The sequence below is a fragment of the Odontesthes bonariensis genome, chromosome 4 (genome assembly GCF_027942865.1).
Source record: "Odontesthes bonariensis isolate fOdoBon6 chromosome 4, fOdoBon6.hap1, whole genome shotgun sequence".
Taxonomy (NCBI): Eukaryota; Metazoa; Chordata; class Actinopteri; order Atheriniformes; family Atherinopsidae; genus Odontesthes; species Odontesthes bonariensis.
In genome coordinates this window covers 873,657-894,770 of record NC_134509.1, presented here as the reverse complement: position 1 = coordinate 894,770, position 21,114 = coordinate 873,657, and the positions used below count along the sequence as shown (strand labels likewise).

The 21,114-nt window shown below is 46.2% G+C and overlaps 1 protein-coding gene across 3 annotated transcripts in view; it reads left to right on the top strand.

Annotated features, from left to right (window-relative positions):
• The window catches only part of LOC142378173 (spectrin beta chain, non-erythrocytic 1), a 95,151-nt gene extending 75,480 nt beyond the window's left edge, over nt 1-19,671 (top strand). For all 3 annotated transcript variants that reach the window (XM_075462411.1, XM_075462410.1, XM_075462412.1), the window contains 10 exons: nt 7,217-7,461; nt 8,740-8,878; nt 10,024-10,108; nt 10,220-10,416; nt 10,772-10,878; nt 10,957-11,002; nt 11,997-12,208; nt 12,290-12,463; nt 12,556-12,598; nt 17,673-19,671. In XM_075462411.1, the coding sequence (XP_075318526.1) occupies nt 7,217-7,461; nt 8,740-8,878; nt 10,024-10,108; nt 10,220-10,416; nt 10,772-10,878; nt 10,957-11,002; nt 11,997-12,208; nt 12,290-12,463; nt 12,556-12,598; nt 17,673-17,891 (1,467 nt within the window). In that variant the 3' untranslated portion in view covers nt 17,892-19,671. The remainder of the gene's footprint in view (nt 1-7,216; nt 7,462-8,739; nt 8,879-10,023; nt 10,109-10,219; nt 10,417-10,771; nt 10,879-10,956; nt 11,003-11,996; nt 12,209-12,289; nt 12,464-12,555; nt 12,599-17,672) is intronic.
• The last annotated feature ends 1,443 nt before the right edge of the window (nt 19,672-21,114 follow it).

Here is a 21,114-nt window from a genome sequence, read left to right as displayed (position 1 = left end):
TGAGTTGGGGTTAGGTTAGGGTTAGTAATGAGCTGGGGTTAGGTTAGGGTTAGTAATGAGCTGGGGTTAGGTTAGGTTTAGTAATGAGGGTTAGGGTTAGTAATGAGTTGGGGTTAGGGTTAGGGTTAGTAATGAGTTGGGGTTAGGGTTAGGGTTAGTAATGAGTTGGGGTTAGGTTAGGGTTAGTAATGAGTTGGGGTTAGGTTAGGTTTAGTAATGAGGGTTAGGGTTAGTAATGAGTTGGGGTTAGGTTAGGGTTAGTAATGAGCTGGGGTTAGGTTAGGTTTAGTAATGAGGGTTAGGGTTAGTAATGAGTTGGGGTTAGGTTAGGGTTAGTAATGAGTTGGGGTTAGGTTAGGGTTAGTAATGAGCTGGGGTTAGGTTAGGGTTAGTAATGAGCTGGGGTTAGGGTTAGTAATGAGTTGGGGTTAGGTTAGGGTTAGTAATGAGCTGGGGTTAGGTTAGGTTTAGTAATGAGGGTTAGGGTTAGTAATGAGTTGGGGTTAGGTTAGGGTTAGTAATGAGCTGGGGTTAGGTTAGGGTTAGTAATGAGTTGGGGTTAGGGTTAGTAATGAGCTGGGGTTAGGTTAGGGTTAGTAATGAGTTGGGGTTAGGTTAGGGTTAGTAATGAGTTGGGGTTAGGTTAGGGTTAGTAATGAGCTGGGGTTAGGGTTAGGGTTAGTAATGAGTTGGGGTTAGGTTAGGGTTAGTAATGAGTTGGGGTTAGGTTAGGGTTAGTAATGAGTTGGGGTTAGGTTAGGGTTAGTAATGAGCTGGGGTTAGGGTTAGTAATGAGTTGGGGTTAGGTTAGGGTTAGTAATGAGCTGGGGTTAGGTTAGGGTTAGTAATGAGTTGGGGTTAGGGTTAGTAATGAGCTGGGGTTAGGTTAGGGTTAGTAATGAGTTGGGGTTAGGTTAGGGTTAGTAATGAGTTGGGGTTAGGTTAGGGTTAGTAATGAGTTGGGGTTAGGTTAGGGTTAGTAATGAGTTGGGGTTAGGTTAGGGTTAGTAATGAGCTGGGGTTAGGTTAGGGTTAGTAATGAGTTGGGGTTAGGGTTAGTAATTAGTTGGGGTTAGGTTAGGGTTAGTAATGAGTTGGGGTTAGGGTTAGGGTTAGTAATGAGCTGGGGTTAGGTTAGGGTTAGTAATGAGTTGGGGTTAGGTTAGGGTTAGTAATGAGTTGGGGTTAGGTTAGGGTTAGTAATGAGCTGGGGTTAGTTTAGGGTTAGTAATGAGTTGGGGTTAGGTTAGGGTTAGTAATGAGTTGGGGTTAGGGTTAGGGTTAGTAATGAGCTGGGGTTAGGTTAGGGTTAGTAATGAGTTGGGGTTAGGTTAGGGTTAGTAATGAGTTGGGGTTAGGGTTAGTAATGAGCTGGGGTTAGGTTAGGGTTAGTAATGAGTTGGGGTTAGGGTTGGGGTTAGGGTTAGTAATGAGCTGGGGTTAGGTTAGGTTTAGTAATGAGGGTTAGGGTTAGTAATGAGTTGGGGTTAGGTTAAGGTTAGTAATGAGCTGGGGTTAGGTTAGGGTTAGTAATGAGCTGGGGTTAGGTTAGGTTTAGTAATGAGGGTTAGGGTTAGTAATGAGTTGGGGTTAGGGTTAGGGTTAGTAATGAGTTGGGGTTAGGGTTAGGGTTAGTAATGAGTTGGGGTTAGGTTAGGGTTAGTAATGAGTTGGGGTTAGGTTAGGTTTAGTAATGAGGGTTAGGGTTAGTAATGAGTTGGGGTTAGGTTAGGGTTAGTAATGAGCTGGGGTTAGGTTAGGTTTAGTAATGAGGGTTAGGGTTAGTAATGAGTTGGGGTTAGGTTAGGGTTAGTAATGAGTTGGGGTTAGGTTAGGGTTAGTAATGAGCTGGGGTTAGGTTAGGGTTAGTAATGAGCTGGGGTTAGGGTTAGGGTTAGTAATGAGCTGGGGTTAGGTTAGGTTTAGTAATGAGGGTTAGGGTTAGTAATGAGTTGGGGTTAGGTTAGGGTTAGTAATGAGCTGGGGTTAGGTTAGGGTTAGTAATGAGTTGGGGTTAGGGTTAGTAATGAGCTGGGGTTAGGTTAGGGTTAGTAATGAGTTGGGGTTAGGTTAGGGTTAGTAATGAGTTGGGGTTAGGTTAGGGTTAGTAATGAGCTGGGGTTAGGGTTAGGGTTAGTAATGAGTTGGGGTTAGGTTAGGGTTAGTAATGAGTTGGGGTTAGGTTAGGGTTAGTAATGAGTTGGGGTTAGGTTAGGGTTAGTAATGAGCTGGGGTTAGGTTAGGGTTAGTAATGAGTTGGGGTTAGGGTTAGTAATTAGTTGGGGTTAGGTTAGGGTTAGTAATGAGTTGGGGTTAGGGTTAGGGTTAGTAATGAGCTGGGGTTAGGTTAGGGTTAGTAATGAGTTGGGGTTAGGTTAGGGTTAGTAATGAGTTGGGGTTAGGTTAGGGTTAGTAATGAGCTGGGGTTAGTTTAGGGTTAGTAATGAGTTGGGGTTAGGGTTAGGGTTAGTAATGAGCTGGGGTTAGGGTTAGGGTTAGTAATGAGCTGGGGTTAGGTTAGGGTTAGTAATGAGTTGGGGGTTAGGGTTAGTAATGAGCTGGGGTTAGGTTAGGGTTAGTAATGAGCTGGGGTTAGGTTAGGGTTAGTAATGAGCTGGGGTTAGGTTAGGGTTAGTAATGAGGGGGGTTAGGTTAGGGTTAGTAATGAGCTGGGGTTAGGTTAGGGTTAGTAATGAGGGGGTTAGGGTTAGGGTTAGTAATGAGCTGGGGTTAGGTTAGGGTTAGTAATGAGCTGGGGTTAGGGTTAGGGTTAGTAATGAGCTGGGGTTAGGGTTAGGGTTAGTAATGAGCTGGGGTTAGGTTAGGGTTAGTAATGAGTTGGGGGTTAGGTTAGGGTTAGTAATGAGTTGGGGTTAGGGTTAGTAATGAGGGGGGTTAGGTTAGGGTTAGTAATGAGCTGGGGTTAGGTTAGGGTTAGTAATGAGCTGGGTTAGGTTAGGGTTAGTAATGAGCTGGGGTTAGGTTAGGGTTAGTAATGAGTTGGGGTTAGGTTAGGGTTAGTAATGAGTTGGGGTTAGGGTTAGGGTTAGTAATGAGCTGGGGTTAGGTTAGGGTTAGTAATGAGTTGGGGTTAGGTTAGGGTTAGTAATGAGTTGGGGTTAGGGTTAGTAATGAGCTGGGGTTAGGTTAGGGTTAGTAATGAGTTGGGGTTAGGGTTGGGGTTAGGGTTAGTAATGAGCTGGGGTTAGGTTAGGTTTAGTAATGAGGGTTAGGGTTAGTAATGAGTTGGGGTTAGGTTAGGGTTAGTAATGAGCTGGGGTTAGGTTAGGGTTAGTAATGAGCTGGGGTTAGGTTAGGTTTAGTAATGAGGGTTAGGGTTAGTAATGAGTTGGGGTTAGGGTTAGGGTTAGTAATGAGTTGGGGTTAGGGTTAGGGTTAGTAATGAGTTGGGGTTAGGTTAGGGTTAGTAATGAGTTGGGGTTAGGTTAGGTTTAGTAATGAGGGTTAGGGTTAGTAATGAGTTGGGGTTAGGTTAGGGTTAGTAATGAGCTGGGGTTAGGTTAGGTTTAGTAATGAGGGTTAGGGTTAGTAATGAGTTGGGGTTAGGTTAGGGTTAGTAATGAGTTGGGGTTAGGTTAGGGTTAGTAATGAGCTGGGGTTAGGTTAGGGTTAGTAATGAGCTGGGGTTAGGGTTAGTAATGAGTTGGGGTTAGGTTAGGGTTAGTAATGAGCTGGGGTTAGGTTAGGGTTAGTAATGAGTTGGGGTTAGGGTTAGTAATGAGCTGGGGTTAGGTTAGGGTTAGTAATGAGTTGGGGTTAGGTTAGGGTTAGTAATGAGTTGGGGTTAGGTTAGGGTTAGTAATGAGCTGGGGTTAGGGTTAGGGTTAGTAATGAGTTGGGGTTAGGTTAGGGTTAGTAATGAGTTGGGGTTAGGTTAGGGTTAGTAATGAGTTGGGGTTAGGTTAGGGTTAGTAATGAGCTGGGGTTAGGTTAGGGTTAGTAATGAGTTGGGGTTAGGGTTAGTAATTAGTTGGGGTTAGGTTAGGGTTAGTAATGAGTTGGGGTTAGGGTTAGGGTTAGTAATGAGCTGGGGTTAGGTTAGGGTTAGTAATGAGTTGGGGTTAGGTTAGGGTTAGTAATGAGTTGGGGTTAGGTTAGGGTTAGTAATGAGCTGGGGTTAGTTTAGGGTTAGTAATGAGTTGGGGTTAGGTTAGGGTTAGTAATGAGTTGGGGTTAGGGTTAGGGTTAGTAATGAGCTGGGGTTAGGTTAGGGTTAGTAATGAGTTGGGGTTAGGTTAGGGTTAGTAATGAGTTGGGGTTAGGGTTAGTAATGAGCTGGGGTTAGGTTAGGGTTAGTAATGAGTTGGGGTTAGGGTTGGGGTTAGGGTTAGTAATGAGCTGGGGTTAGGTTAGGTTTAGTAATGAGGGTTAGGGTTAGTAATGAGTTGGGGTTAGGTTAGGGTTAGTAATGAGCTGGGGTTAGGTTAGGGTTAGTAATGAGCTGGGGTTAGGTTAGGTTTAGTAATGAGGGTTAGGGTTAGTAATGAGTTGGGGTTAGGGTTAGGGTTAGTAATGAGTTGGGGTTAGGGTTAGGGTTAGTAATGAGTTGGGGTTAGGTTAGGGTTAGTAATGAGTTGGGGTTAGGTTAGGGTTAGTAATGAGGGTTAGGGTTAGTAATGAGTTGGGGTTAGGTTAGGGTTAGTAATGAGCTGGGGTTAGGTTAGGTTTAGTAATGAGGGTTAGGGTTAGTAATGAGTTGGGGTTAGGTTAGGGTTAGTAATGAGTTGGGGTTAGGTTAGGGTTAGTAATGAGCTGGGGTTAGGTTAGGGTTAGTAATGAGCTGGGGTTAGGGTTAGTAATGAGTTGGGGTTAGGTTAGGGTTAGTAATGAGCTGGGGTTAGGTTAGGTTTAGTAATGAGGGTTAGGGTTAGTAATGAGTTGGGGTTAGGTTAGGGTTAGTAATGAGCTGGGGTTAGGTTAGGGTTAGTAATGAGTTGGGGTTAGGGTTAGTAATGAGCTGGGGTTAGGTTAGGGTTAGTAATGAGTTGGGGTTAGGTTAGGGTTAGTAATGAGTTGGGGTTAGGTTAGGGTTAGTAATGAGCTGGGGTTAGGGTTAGGGTTAGTAATGAGTTGGGGTTAGGTTAGGGTTAGTAATGAGTTGGGGTTAGGTTAGGGTTAGTAATGAGTTGGGGTTAGGTTAGGGTTAGTAATGAGCTGGGGTTAGGTTAGGGTTAGTAATGAGTTGGGGTTAGGGTTAGTAATTAGTTGGGGTTAGGTTAGGGTTAGTAATGAGTTGGGGTTAGGGTTAGGGTTAGTAATGAGCTGGGGTTAGGTTAGGGTTAGTAATGAGTTGGGGTTAGGTTAGGGTTAGTAATGAGTTGGGGTTAGGTTAGGGTTAGTAATGAGCTGGGGTTAGTTTAGGGTTAGTAATGAGTTGGGGTTAGGGTTAGGGTTAGTAATGAGGGGGGTTAGGTTAGGGTTAGTAATGAGCTGGGGTTAGGTTAGTGTTAGTAATGAGCTGGGGTTAGGTTAGGGTTAGTAATGAGTTGGGGTTAGGTTAGGGTTAGTAATGAGTTGGGGTTAGGGTTAGTAATTAGTTGGGGTTAGGTTAGGGTTAGTAATGAGTTGGGGTTAGGGTTAGGGTTAGTAATGAGCTGGGGTTAGGTTAGGGTTAGTAATGAGTTGGGGTTAGGTTAGGGTTAGTAATGAGTTGGGGTTAGGTTAGGGTTAGTAATGAGCTGGGGTTAGTTTAGGGTTAGTAATGAGTTGGGGTTAGGGTTAGGGTTAGTAATGACGGGGGTTAGGTTAGGGTTAGTAATGAGCTGGGGTTAGGTTAGGGTTAGTAATGAGCTGGGGTTAGGTTAGTGTTAGTAATGAGCTGGGGTTAGGTTAGGGTTAGTAATGAGCTGGGGTTAGGTTAGGGTTAGTAATGAGCTGGGGTTAGGTTAGGGTTAGTAATGAGTTGGGGTTAGGGTTAGGGTTAGTAATGAGGGGGGTTAGGTTAGGGTTAGTAATGAGCTGGGGTTAGGTTAGTGTTAGTAATGAGCTGGGGTTAGGTTAGGGTTAGTAATGAGTTGGGGTTAGGTTAGGGTTAGTAATGAGTTGGGGTTAGGGTTAGTAATTAGTTGGGGTTAGGTTAGGGTTAGTAATGAGTTGGGGTTAGGGTTAGGGTTAGTAATGAGCTGGGGTTAGGTTAGGGTTAGTAATGAGTTGGGGTTAGGTTAGTGTTAGTAATGAGCTGGGGTTAGGTTAGGGTTAGTAATGAGCTGGGGTTAGGTTAGTGTTAGTAATGAGTTGGGGTTAGGTTAGGGTTAGTAATGAGGGGGGTTAGGTTAGGGTTAGTAATGAGCTGGGGTTAGGTTAGGGTTAGTAATGAGCTGGGGTTAGGTTAGGGTTAGTAATGAGTTGGGGTTAGGTTAGGGTTAGGGTTAGTAATGAGTTGGGGTTAGTAATGAGTTGGGGTTAGTAATGAGTTGGGGTTAGTAATGAGTTGGGGTTAGGTTAGGGTTAGTAATGAGTTGGGGTTAGTAATGAGTTGGGGTTAGTAATGAGTTGGGGTTAGGTTAGGGTTAGGGTTAGTAATGAGTTGGGGTTAGTAATGAGTTGGGGTTAGGTTAGGGTTAGTAATGAGCTGGGGTTAGGTTAGGGTTAGTAATGAGCTGGGGTTAGGTTAGGGTTAGTAATGAGTTGGGGTTAGGGTTGGGGTTAGGGTTAGTAATGAGCTGGGGTTAGGTTAGGGTTAGTAATGAGCTGGGGTTAGGTTAGGGTTAGGGTTAGTAATGAGCTGGGGTTAGGTTAGGGTTAGTAATGAGGGGTTGGGGGGCTCATGCCCTGGCTGGCTCGGTTGCTGGTGGGGTTTAGCATGAGGTGCATGGCACTGGCCCAGCACTGGCTGTGGTCACTGGTTGATGCTGAGTAAGTGTTGAAGGTCAACATCACTTCTTTATATCTGACTGCTGGACGGCGTTATTTCTGGTGGATCCGGGGGTTACTGACAGACCTCAACACAAACCACAGTACGCCTCACACACACCTGTCATCGACTTGGCACCAACCACTGATAAATATGCAGACAGTGGAAAAAAGAGGAAAGAAAACTGCAGATGTGCTCTTACACTGTCTTTGATGCTGATTTTATAGGACGGTCCAGAGAGGAAAAGAAAAGCAAGCGTGCGCCTGATAGAGTGCACGTCACCCTGAAGCTGGAGGACGGGTTGGAGGTTACGTCAGTAATGTGCTATGTTGTGACCTGCAGGTGCGGCAGCTGCAGGAGGACGCCGTGCGCCTACAGTCGGCGTACGCCGGAGACAAGGCGGACGACATCCAGCACCGTGAAGGCGAGGTGCTGGAGGCCTGGAGGAGCCTGCTGGAGGCCTGCGACGGGCGCCGGCAGCGCCTCCACGACACCGGGGACAAGTTCCGCTTCTTCAGCTTGGTCCGGGACCTGATGCTGTGGATGGAGGACGTGATCCGGCTCATTGAGGCGCAGGAGAAACCCAGGTAGGCCCGGGCGCCACAGGTCCACCGTAGTTTGGTGGGCGTAGAGTATCCAATCCACTTTATTTATAAAGCACAGTTTAAGTAAACACAAAGGTTTACAAGTGCTGCACAATAAAATAAATACAATAAAAAATAATAAATAAATAGACTGACAACCCCACCCCAAATAAAATATCTGTGAACATAAAATCAACAACCTACATAGTATTAAAAGCCAAGGAAAAGACTGAGGTGTGTTTTAAGAAGAGTTTTAAAATTAGACAGTGAGGAGGCCTGTCTAATCTGCAGTGGCAGGTCATTCCACAATTTGGGAGCTGCAACCGAGAGCGCTCGGTCCCCTCTGAGCTCCAGCCTGGTTTTGGGAACCCTCAGGAGCAGCTGGTCAGCTGACCTGAGGGATGGGCTGGGTGTGTAGGGGTTCAGGAGTTCAGAGAGGTACACTGGGGCAAGACCATTTAGGGATTTAAAAGCAAATAAAAGAATTTTAAAATAAATTCTAAAATGGACAGGTAGCCAGTGGAGTGAGGCTAAAATCGGTGAAATGTGCTCAAACTTTCTTGTGCCAGTTAAAAGACGCGCAGCTGCATTTTGTACAAGTTGGAGACGTGCGATGGAGGACCCACTAACCCCCATATACGGTGCGTTGCAGTAATCCAGCCGTGTGGTCACAAAGGCGTGAATTACTGCTTCAAGGTGCTGTCTGTGCAGAAAAGGTTTTATTTTTGCTAACTGCCTTAACTGGAAAAAACTTACTTTCACCACAGCTTTCATCTGGCTGTCGAACTTCAGATCCGAGTCTACTTTTACCCCCAGATCATTGAGTATGGGTTTGGCATACTGTGCCAAGAAACCCAGATCAACTGAGGGGGTCACAGAGGTGCCACCAAAATCCATTATTTCAGTCTTTTTTTCATTCAAATTTAAAAAGTTTAGAGCCATCCAGGCCTTGACATCCTCTAAACAGTTTAACAGAGTCTTGGGGGAGAAAGAATCAGCCTTTTTAAGCGGTACATAAATCTGGCTGTCATCAGCATAACAGTGGAATAAAATGCCGTGCTTCCTGAGAATGGAACCCAGTGGGAGAAGATACAACGAAAATAAAAGAGGGCCCAGCACTGAACCCTGTGGAACCCCACATGGGAGAGGAGCAGTGGAAACCAAGGCTGACACAGAATGTCCGATGCGACAAATAGAACCTGAACCATTCCAGCGCCGAGCCCCTGATGCCCACCCACTGCTCCAAGCGTAAATAGCTGACGTGGCTGTTTGTGTGTTCAGAGACGTTTCGTCTGTGGAGCTGCTGATGAACAACCATCAGGGCATCAAGGCAGAGATCGACGCCCGCAACGACAGCTTCACCACCTGCATCGAGCTGGGGAAGGCGCTGCTGGCCCGGAAACACTACGCGTCAGAGGAGGTGAGGAAAACTGTTTCAGGCCATCAACAAATTCAAATGTTAGACAAAGATAACTAGGGTGCATCCCTAGTTATCTTTGTCTAGTATCGGCCCGATACTATTCTAATATACTCGTACTCGTTAAAGTTAACAGATACCAATTTATTGCCTGAAGACCACGATCAGAGGGTGGCTTTTCATTTTTGTTGTATTTTTTGAGAATGGCGGCTCGGGGAGATGTCGAGATAGTGAGACCGAGACCTGTCTTTTTGTGGTAGAAGTATCGGTACTCTGTATCGGCAAGTACTCAGATCCAAGTATCGGTATCGTATCTGTTTGAAAAAAAGAAGTATCACTGCATCCTTAAAGATAACACACGAAGGTGTTTATTATGCCACAGCTGCTCTCAGTAAAGAAATCACTTAGATAGGACCTGCCTGACAAAGTTAGCAGACCAAGACTAACGCTAACCTTAACCCGGACATCACGCCGCCATCCAAGGAGATTCGGGAATAAATGAGAAACGCAGTAATTGAGATCTATTGGTCTGGAAAATCAAGCCATTTCTAAATCTGTGGGACTCCAGCAAACCACAGTGAGTCATTATCCTCAGATGGAAGCGCGGTGAACCTACCTACGAGTGGCCAGCCGACCAAAATTTAGGTCGTAGGTTAGGTTAGAGTGAGGATAACCTACACCTGGGTTAGGATTAGGGTAGCCTTAGATTAGGGACTTTACTAAAGCTAGCCGCAGTGAGCTAACGCACTTCCAGTTATTTTCACAAAATAAAATACCCGTTGCCTTTTATCATAGGGAAAGCCATTACCATACAATTGGTGCTTTTGTTTTGAAAACAGGAAGTGAACCTACCCTCATTGTAGCTAGCTTGAAACTGCCGTTTTGACAGGAAATGACGATCGGCGACGTCACGTTACGTTGCATTTTGGGTAGTTTGAGTATGAGTAGTAACCTCATGATGCATACCCAACATTTAGGAGAATCTAGTATGCATCCGGGAACTTCTCGCTTACTCAAACTTTTGAGTGTTAAAGTTATATTTTGTGTTCTGTTAATGTGATGACATCAGAGGAACCGTGGCTGTTCGTGTGATGTTATAAATAAAGTTTGCTCGTGTGATGTTATAAATAAAGTTTGCTGTCGCTCAGATCAAAGAGAAGCTGCTGCAGCTGACAGACAAGAGGAAGGACATGATTGACAAGTGGGAGGACCGATGGGAGTGGCTCCGCCTCAGTAAGACTCACTTCCTGTTTTTTTCCTCTCTGACCAATCGGGACGTGCTGCAGGTGTCATGTGACATGTTTTCGGTTTTCGGTGTGACGGTCTAACCTTCCTTCCCCACAGTCCTGGAGGTGCACCAATTCTCGCGGGACGCCGGCGTGGCCGAGGCCTGGCTGCTGGGCCAGGAGCCCTACCTGTCCAGCAGGGAGATGGGCCAGAGCGTGGACGAGGTGGAGAAGCTCATCAAGCGCCACGAGGCCTTCGAGAAGTCGGCCGCCACCTGGGAGGAGCGCTTCTCCGCCCTGGAGAGGCTGACCACGGTGAGGCTGGCGAAGGCCAGGGTGCTGATGGCGAAGGCCAGGGTGGTGGTGGCGCAGGCCAGAGTGCTGATGGCGAAGGCCAGGGTGGTGGTGGCGCAGGCCAGAGTGCTGATGGCGAAGGCCAGGGTGGTGGTGGCGAAGGCCAGGGTGGTGGTGGCGAAGGCCAGGGTGCTGATGGCGAAGGCCAGGGTGCTGATGGCGAAGGCCAGGGTGCTGATGGCGAAGGCCAGGGTGCTGATGGCGAAGGCCAGGGTGCTGATGGCGAAGGCCAGGGTGGTGGTGGCGAAGGCCAGGGTGGTGGTGGCGGTGGTGAATATGGCGGAGGTGGTGACGAAGACGTTTGTTTGTGTTCCAGCTGGAGCTGCTGGAGGTGAGGAGGCAGCAGGAGGAAGAGGAGAGGAGGAGGAAGCCGCCGTCTCCGGAGCCCGTCGTGGTCGAGCAGGACGAGGCTCAGCAGCAGAGGTGAGGGCGCCAGGACCGCTCACAGGTCAGAGGTCACAGGAAGCAGGTGTTCATGTGTGTTTGTGTGTGTGTCTGCAGCGCCGCCATCCAGAACGGACTCGCCTCGGACCAGGACTCTCCCCGGGTCAGTACTCCTTCCTCATACTCTTTATTGAGCCGTCCTGTGGGTCCTTTACGTCACATGTAAGGTCACATGACAGGTCACATGACAGGTCACATGTCAGGTCACATGTCAGGTCACATGACAGGTCACAGGTCAGGTCACATGTCAGGTCACAGGTCTGGTCACATGTCAGGTCACATGTCAGGTCACATGTCAGGTCACATGACAGGTCACAGGTCAGGTCACATGACAGGTCACATGTCAGGTCACATGACAGGTCACAGGTCAGGTCACATGTCAGGTCACATGTCAGGTCACATGACAGGTCACATGACAGGTCACATGTCAGGTCACAGGTCAGGTCACAGGTCAGGTCACAGGTCAGGTCACATGACAGGTCACAGGTCAGGTCACATGACAGGTCACATGACAGGTCACATGTCAGGTCACATGACAGGTCACATGTAAGGTCACATGACAGGTCACATGTCAGGTCACATGACAGGTCACAGGTCAGGTCACATGTCAGGTCACATGTCAGGTCACATGACAGGTCACATGTCAGGTCACATGACAGGTCACATGTCAGGTCACATGTCAGGTCACATGTCAGGTCACAGGTCAGGTCACATGACAGGTCACAGGTCAGGTCACATGACAGGTCACAGGTCAGGTCACATGACAGGTCACATGTCAGGTAACAGGTCAGGTCACATGACAGGTCACAGGTCAGGTCACATGACAGGTCACATGACAGGTCACATGACAGGTCACATGTCAGGTCACATGTCAGGTCACATGTCAGGTCACAGGTCAGGTCACATGACAGGTCACAGGTCAGGTCACAGGTCAGGTCACAGGTCAGGTCACAGGTCACATGTCAGGTCACAGGTCAGATCACAGGTCAGGTCACAGGTCAGGTCACAGGTCACAGGTCAGGTCACATGACAGGTCACATGACAGGTCACATGACAGGTCACATGATAACGAAGGTTCTGTTGGTTTCCGGCTGCAGGACGCGGAGGAAGGCGAAGACCTGGTGAACGGCATCGTGGAGCGCAGCTCCAAGGAGCCAAGCCCCGCCCCCACGCCGACCTCGGGCAGGAAGAGTAAAAACAGCCAGTCGTCCACGCTGCCCGCCAAGAACCAGGAATCGTCCTCGCAGCTGGAGGGGTTCCTGCACCGCAAGCACGAGTGGGAGAGCCACAACAAGAAGGCCTCTAACAGGTAAGCCCCGCCCACTACAGGCTCCGCCCGCCCCCTGCCGGCAGGGCGCCACCTGACCCCCAGCTGCTCTGTGATTGGCAGGTCGTGGCACAACGTGTTCTGCGTCATCAACAACCAGGAAATGGGCTTCTACAAGGACAGCAAGGCGGCGGGTCAGGGGGTGCCGTACCACAGCGAGCTGCCCGTCGGCCTGAAGGACGCCGCCTGCGACGTGGCGTCCGACTACAAGAAGAAGAAGCACGTCTTCAAACTCAGGTAAGCATCACGAGGCCAGTGGGCGGAGCCACAGACGGAGCGCATGGTGTCACATGACCAGTCACCTCTGTCTTCTTCTTCTTCTCTTTCAGAGTCGCAGATGGAAACGAGTATCTGTTCCAAGCCAAAGATGAAGTGAGTATGATTCTCTTCTGTCACTGAATGCAGATCAACACGTTTTCTGGGGCAGGAAACATGTTAAGAAGACAATAAAAGTAATAACCAGGATGTTCTGGAGAAACTACAGATGTTTAACCTCAGTATTTAAACTTTCGGAGCAGCTTTCAGGCACAAACTGTGCTGCAGTGAAGCTGAGTGACCAGCAGAGGGCGACGAATCACAACCATAACGCCTCTGTTTGACCATGATGATGATGTGTGATTTATTTTAAAACTGGATCAATGAAGTGAAGAAGAAGTCAAACTAAATGTACCATGTAAACGTGTCGTTCCGATTGAAATTGGACGTTTAAACACACGTAAACGCGTCGTTCCGATTGAAACCGGACGTTTAAACACACGTAAACGCGTCGGTCCGATTGAAAACGGACGTTTAAACACACGTAAACGCGTCAGTCCGATTGAAAACGGACGTTTAAACACACGTAAACGCGTCGGTCCGATTGAAAACGGACGTTTAAACACACGTAAACACGTCAGTCCGATTGAAAACGGACGTTTAAACACACGTAAACGCGTCAGTCCGATTGAAAACGGACGTTTAAACACACGTAAACGCGTCAGTCCGATTGAAAACGGACGTTTAAACACACGTAAACGCGTCGTTTCGATTGAAAACGGACGTTTAAACACATGTAAACGCGTCAGTCCGATTGAAAACGGACGTTTAAACACACGTAAACGCGTCGGTCCGATTGAAAACGGACGTTTAAACACACGTAAACGCGTCGTTTCGATTGAAAACGGACGTTTAAACACATGTAAACGCGTCAGTCCGATTGAAAACGGACGTTTAAACACACGTAAACGCGTCGGTCCGATTGAAAACGGACGTTTAAACACACGTAAACGCGTCGGTCCGATTGAAAACGGACGTTTAAACACACGGAAACGCGTCAGTCCGAGTGAAAACGGACGTTTAAACACATGTAAAGACGTCAGTCCGATTGAAAACGGACGTTTAAACACACGTAAACGCGTCGGTCCGATTGAAAACGGACGTTTAAACACATGTAAACACGTCAGTCCGATTGAAAACGGACGTTTAAACACACGTAAACGCGTCAGTCCGATTGAAAACGGACGTTTAAACACACGTAAACGCGTCGGTCCGATTGAAAACGGACGTTTAAACACACGTAAACGCGTCGTTTCGATTGAAAACGGACGTTTAAACACATGTAAAGACGTCAGTCCGATTGAAAACGGACGTTTAAACACACGTAAACGCGTCGGTCCGATTGAAAACGGACGTTTAAACACACGTAAACGCGTCGGTCCGATTGAAAACGGACGTTTAAACACACGTAAACGCGTCGGTCCGATTGAAAACGGACGTTTAAACACACGTAAACGCGTCGGTCCGATTGAAAACGGACGTTTAAACACGTAAACGCCTCGGTCCGATTGAAAACGGACGTTTAAACACACGGAAACGCGTCAGTCCGATTGAAAACGGACGTTTAAACACACGTAAACGTGTCGGTCCGAGTGAAAACGGACGTTTAAACACATGTAAAGACGTCAGTCCGATTGAAACCGGACTTGTAAACGCATCAGTCCGATTGAATCCGGACTTGTAAACGCGTCAGTCCGATTGAATCCAGACTTTTAAACACACGTAAACACGTCAGTCCGATTGAAAACGGACGTTTAAACACACGTAAACACGTCAGTCCGATTGAAAACGGACGTTTAAACACACGTAAACGCGTCAGTCCGATTGAAAACGGACGTTTAAACACACGTAAACGCGTCGTTTTGATTGAAAACGGACGTTTAAACACATGTAAACGCGTCAGTCCGATAGCCTGGGAATTCCCATGCTGCTTTGCGCTCGATTTCATTCTCACTGCAAAGTCAGCCTGGAAACCACCGCCCTTATTTTTGCCAGAGTTTGGGAACCAATCACAGAACGGGGGGGGGGGCGGCAGCAAGACGATGACGACGTCTATGCGCTACACCGAAGCTTGTAGAGTGTTAATTCAACATGACAGCGGACACAACGTTACCGTTCAGTGCAGCCTTAGAAAGTGTTTCGGAGTAGATTCACCCTAGGGTCATTTGAACCGTTACATCCAGCCAAGTAGCCCACCCGAAGTTTTTCCGATATTGGCTGAACATCAGCTGAGTTACTGAGTTATCCCGAATAGCTTAGTACAAGCGCTAACGGACCCTGGCAGTATCTCCAAAATTACCACACTAGAATCACATGCCATGACACCAAACTTCTACAGTAGTACAAATATGGTCTGTACTCACAAAACGATGCATTTGGAAGTTTGTACATAGTCCAGGAGTTTATTATTATCATCAACACAAGCCTGATTGCTTTTCTGCTGCTAAAGCTACGTCGACGTCACTTCTGGGAGCTGGGAGCTTCAAAGTAAGATGAGGGTTGAGCTACTACTGTAGACAACAAAGCAAGGCTGCTCAATTTCTCCATTATTAAAATAAATTCACAACTCTACAACATAAAAATTCATGTAGAATATAGCATATAGGCCTACTTTGTTGTCAGTTTAAGTAGCTTAGAGCGCAAGTTTACTTTTATTTTCCATTTTTTTCTTCTTCCTCGTCGAATTTCTGTCGTCATCTGGTATAAGTGATACAATTGGCTATGAATCGCGCGCAAAGCAGCATGGGAAATACCTGACGTCATTTGATAGACATTCGTAGCGCCCAATAAACGGCTCTAGGCATTCGTAAACCACGCCTCAAATACGAGAAAATGCACACCTAGTTCCCAGACCACCATCTCATCGAGATTGTGGACGCGTCAGCCAGGCTATCAGTCCGATTGAAAACGGACGTTTAAACACACGTAAACGCCTCGGTCCGATTGAAAACGGACGTTTAAACACACGTAAACGTGTCGGTCCGAGTGAAAACGGACGTTTAAACACATGTAAAGACGTCAGTCCGATTGAAACCGGACTTGTAAACGCATCAGTCCGATTGAATCCGGACTTGTAAACGCGTCAGTCCGATTGAATCCAGACTTTTAAACACACGTAAACACGTCAGTCCGATTGAAAACGGACGTTTAAACACACGTAAACGCGTCGGTCCGATTGAAAACGGACGTTTAAACACATGTAAACACGTCAGTCCGATTGAAAACGGACGTTTAAACACACGTAAACGCGTCAGTCCGATTGAAAACGGACGTTTAAACACACGTAAACGCGTCGGTCCGATTGAAAACGGACGTTTAAACACACGTAAACGCGTCGGTCCGATTGAAAACGGACGTTTAAACACACGGAAACGCGTCAGTCCGATTGAAAACGGACGTTTAAACACATGTAAACGTGTCGGTCCGAGTGAAAACGGACGTTTAAACACACGTAAAGACGTCAGTCCGATTGAAAACGGACGTTTAAACACACGTAAACGCGTCGGTCCGATTGAAAACGGACGTTTAAACACACGTAAACACGTCAGTCCGATTGAAAACGGACGTTTAAACACACGTAAACGCGTCAGTCCGATTGAAAACGGACGTTTAAACACACGTAAACGCGTTCAGTCCGATTGAAAACGGACGTTTAAACACACGTAAACGCGTCGTTTCGATTGAAAACGGACGTTTAAACACATGTAAACGCGTCAGTCCGATTGAAAACGGACGTTTAAACACACGTAAACGCGTCGGTCCGATTGAAAACGGACGTTTAAACACACGTAAACGCCTCGGTCCGATTGAAAACGGACGTTTAAACACACGGAAACGCGTCAGTCCGATTGAAAACGGACGTTTAAACACACGTAAACGCGTCAGTCCGATTGAAAACGGACGTTTAAACACACGTAAACGCGTCGTTTTGATTGAAAACGGACGTTTAAACACATGTAAACGCGTCAGTCCGATTGAAAACGGACGTTTAAACACACGTAAACGCCTCGGTCTGATTGAAAACGGACGTTTAAACACACGTAAACGTGTCGGTCCGAGTGAAAACGGACGTTTAAACACATGTAAAGACGTCAGTCCGATTGAAACCGGACTTGTAAACGCATCAGTCCGATTGAATCCGGACTTGTAAACGCGTCAGTCCGATTGAATCCAGACTTTTAAACACACGTAAACACGTCAGTCCGATTGAAAACGGACGTTTAAACACACGTAAACGCGTCGGTCCGATTGAAAACGGACGTTTAAACACATGTAAACACGTCAGTCCGATTGAAAACGGACGTTTAAACACACGTAAACGCGTCAGTCCGATTGAAAACGGACGTTTAAACACACGTAAATGCGTCGGTCCGATTGAAAACGGACGTTTAAACACACGTAAACGCGTCGGTCCGATTGAAAACGGACGTTTAAACACACGGAAACGCGTCAGTCCGATTGACAACGGACGTTTAAACACATGTAAACGTGTCGGTCCGAGTGAAAACGGACGTTTAAACACACGTAAAGACGTCAGTCCGATTGAAAACGGACGTTTAAACACACGTAAACGCGTCGGTCCGATTGAAAACGGACGTTTAAACACACGTAAACACGTCAGTCCGATTGAAAACGGACGTTTAAACACACGTAAACGCGTCAGTCCGATTGAAAACGGACGTTTAAACACACGTAAACGCGTTCAGTCCGATTGAAAACGGACGTTTAAACACACGTAAACGCGTCGTTTCGATTGAAAACGGACGTTTAAACACATGTAAACGCGTCAGTCCGATTGAAAACGGACGTTTAAACACACGTAAACGCCTCGGTCCGATTGAAAACGGACGTTTAAACACACGGAAACGCGTCAGTCCGATTGAAAACGGACGTTTAAACACACGTAAACGTGTCGGTCCGAGTGAAAACGGACGTTTAAACACATGTAAAGACGTCAGTCCGATTGAAACCGGACTTGTAAACGCATCAGTCCGATTGAATCCGGACTTGTAAACGCGTCAGTCCGATTGAATCCAGACTTTTAAACACACGTAAACACGTCAGTCCGATTGAAACCGATTGATTCTGACCCAGAATCCCTAAACCTCTCTGACCCGTGTCCCCTCTGCAGGAGGAAATGAGCACCTGGATCCAGGCCATCCTGAACGCCACCGCCGCAGACCGCTCCGACGTCCAGGGAAGCAACCCCGGCACGCCGGCGTCGGGGCGAGCTCAGACGCTGCCCGCCACCGTCACCCTCACCACCGAGTCGAGTCCCGGCAAGAGAGAGAAGGACAAGGAGAAGGACAAGGAGAAGCGCTTCAGCCTGTTCAGCAAGAAGAAGCAGTAGAAGAAGAAGAAGACCCGACCCGCTTTCTCAGCCGGCTGCTGCGGTTCTGAACCCGGACCAGCTTTGATTTGAATGTTTCTGGGTTCTAAACCTCCAAACTCCCGTCTGAACCGTCCTGATCTGAACCGTCTTGCGTATACAAAGTCAGACTTTCTCGCTTCCGATCGGTTCCTGAAACGACCCGCGGCGTAGACTCAGCTGCTGGTGACATCACCCCTGATGACATCACTGCTGATGTCACCAGCGCACAGCCAATGGCGGACAGCTGAGAAAGAAAGCGCAGTGTCGGGTCGTTTGTTTGTTTGTTTGTTTGTTTGTGTGGTCAGCAGCTCACGTTGAACACTACGAGTGCGTTACTTTGTGATGTCACCGATGACATCATCGGCGGGGACCACCTTATTTTTTCAACACTGTTTACTTTCATACTTTCTTCTGTTGTTGTTGTTGTTGTTTTTATTTCCTCGGTTCTGAGAGGTTCACCGTGGTTCTGCCGCTGAGAAATTTGGACCAACAGTGCTTTTACTTTGTGTCATTTCCGGGTTTTTCGCCGCTTCTGCCGCCGTTTTCCTGCCGGTCACGTCTGACCAGCAGCGCCGTGTACAAACGTCCACCTGCATGCTTCGTCTTAAACTCCCCTGAGACTTCCGGGTTCTTCCGGGTTCTCCCGGGTTCTCCTCTGAGACTTCCGGGATGAGACTTCCGGGTTCTTCCGGGTTCTCCCCTGAGACTTCCGGGTTCTCCCGGGTTCTCCTCTGAGACTTCCTGGATGAGATTTCCGGGTTCTCCCCTGAGACTTCCGGGTTCTTCCGGGTTCTCCCCTGAGACTTCCGGGTTCTCCCGGGTTCTCCTCTGAGACTTCCTGGATGAGATTTCCGGGTTCTCCCCTGAGACTCCCGGGTTCTTCCGGGTTCTCACCTGAGACTTCCGGGTTCTCCCGGGTTCTCCTCTGAGACTTCCTGGATGAGATTTCCGGGTTCTCCCCTGAGACTTCCGGGTTCTCCCGGGTTCTCCCGGGTTCTCCTCTGAGACTTCCGGGTTCTTCCGGGTTCTCCCCTGAGACTTCCGGGTTCTCCCGGGTTCTCCCGGGTTCTCCTCTGAGACTTCCGGGTTCTTCCGGGTTCTCCTCTGAGACTTCCGGGTTCTTCCGGGTTCTCCCGGGTTCTCCTCTGAGACTTCCGGGTTCTTCCGGGTTCTCCTCTGAGACTTCCGGGTTCTCCCGGGTTCTCCCCTGAGATTTCCGGGTTCTCCTCTGAGACTTCCGGGTTCTTCCGGGTTCTCCCCTGAGATTTCCGGGTTCTCCTCTGAGACTTCCGGGATGAGACTTCCGGGTTCTTCCGGGTTCTCACCTGAGATTTCCGGGTTCTCCTCTGAGACTCCCGGGTTCTTCCGGGTTCTCCCGGGTTCTCCTCTGAGACTTCCGGGTTCTCCCGGGTTCTCCTCTGAGACTTCCGGGTTCTCCCGAGGGGGCGGAGCCTGGCGGGAACCCTGAACACGTGAAGGCGCCCGTTCCGGATGAAGGTCGCTTGCTCCGCTACGCTCTGATTTTCTGCTCTTTGATACTCGTGTTGCTCACCATTTATCTATCGTACCGACATGTATGGAAGTTACCGCCATCTTACTGCACAATCAGAACTGCATCTATAGGAATGAAGAAGAAGAAGAAGCTGAATATTTAAACCGAAGTTAGATCCTGAAGCTTTCCTCATGTATGAACCTGCACCTGTAGACTTTAAAGCTCTCTGTCAGATATGTGCGATGTCATTAAAGCTTTTAAACTTTACCGCTTCCCGTCTCTTTCTTCTCTATGATGATGATTCAACATAATATCTTAGCTTCGGTTTTGATTTTATTCACTTTATTCTACTTTTGTTTGATATTTTATGTATTTATATTTCCTTTATTTTATTTCCAAATTAATTTCTATTTGTTTTTCTCTATTTTTAGTAATTTTCTTACTTTGTCTTACTCTTTTTATTGATCTGTTTTATTTATTTATTTATTTATTTGTTTTATATTTTTTTCTTTTGTTTTTTACAATTGTTTTTATAAACTTTTTTTACAACCGATTTATGTTTTTGTTTTGTTCTCAGTTTATATTTCCTTTATTTAATTTTTTTGATTAATTTCTATTTGTTTTTCTTTATTTTTAGTCATTTTCTTACTTTTTTTATTTATCATTTTATATATTGGTTTTATTTAATTTATTTATTCTTTTGTTTGACGAATTAATTTATTACTCTTTATTGATCTGTTTTATTTAATTTCTTTATGTATTTATTTAATTGTTCTTTTATATTATCTTTCTTTTGTTTTATAATTATTTTATTTTTCAGTTTTCCTTACTTTATATTTGTTGTTTTTATAAACGTTTATTACAGTTGATTTATGTTTTTGTTTTGTTCTTAGTTTATATTTCCTTTATTTTATTTTTAAATTAATTTCTATTTGTTTTTCTTTATTCTTAGTAATTTTCTTACTTTTTTATTAATCATTTTATATATTGGTTTTATTTCATTTATTCTTTTTTTTCCAAATTAATTTATTACTCTTTTTATTGATCCGTTTTATTTTATTTCTTTATGTATTTTTATTTATTTGTTCTTTTATATTATCTTTCTTTTGTTTTATGATTATTTTATTTTATATATTTGTTGTTTTTATAAACTTTTATTACAATTGACTTATGTTTTTGTTTTGTTCTCAGTTTATATTTCCTTTATTTTATTTTAAAATTCATTTCTATTTCTTTTTCTTTATTTTTAGTCATTTTCTTACTTTTTTATTTATCATTTTAAAATTTGGTTTTATTTAATTTATTTAATCTTTATTTGTTTAGATTTATTTTTCTTTACCTTTCCTGTTTCGGCCTCAGCACCAGCAGTAGCTCTAATGTGACGTCAGCTCTGACACCTTCTCAGGGAGTATAACTGCATCTCCCAGCATGCACCGCGGGGACGGGCGCAGAGCTGATGAAGCCGCCACCTGAGCTGAAAGCTTTCACAGGTGAGCGCGGGGCAGACCGGAAGTACAGGCAGCTCCCTTCAACATAAGATGACGTCACCGTGGACACCTGAACATTTATCTCATCTGAATTCTGGGTCCTTTAAAGAAAAACACTTTCATTTTAACGTCCAACTGTTGGTGTAAAAGAATTAAAATGTTTTATTCCTGTTTCATAAGAAGAAGAATCATCCTGTTCCAGCAGGAAGTCAGCCTCAGTTTC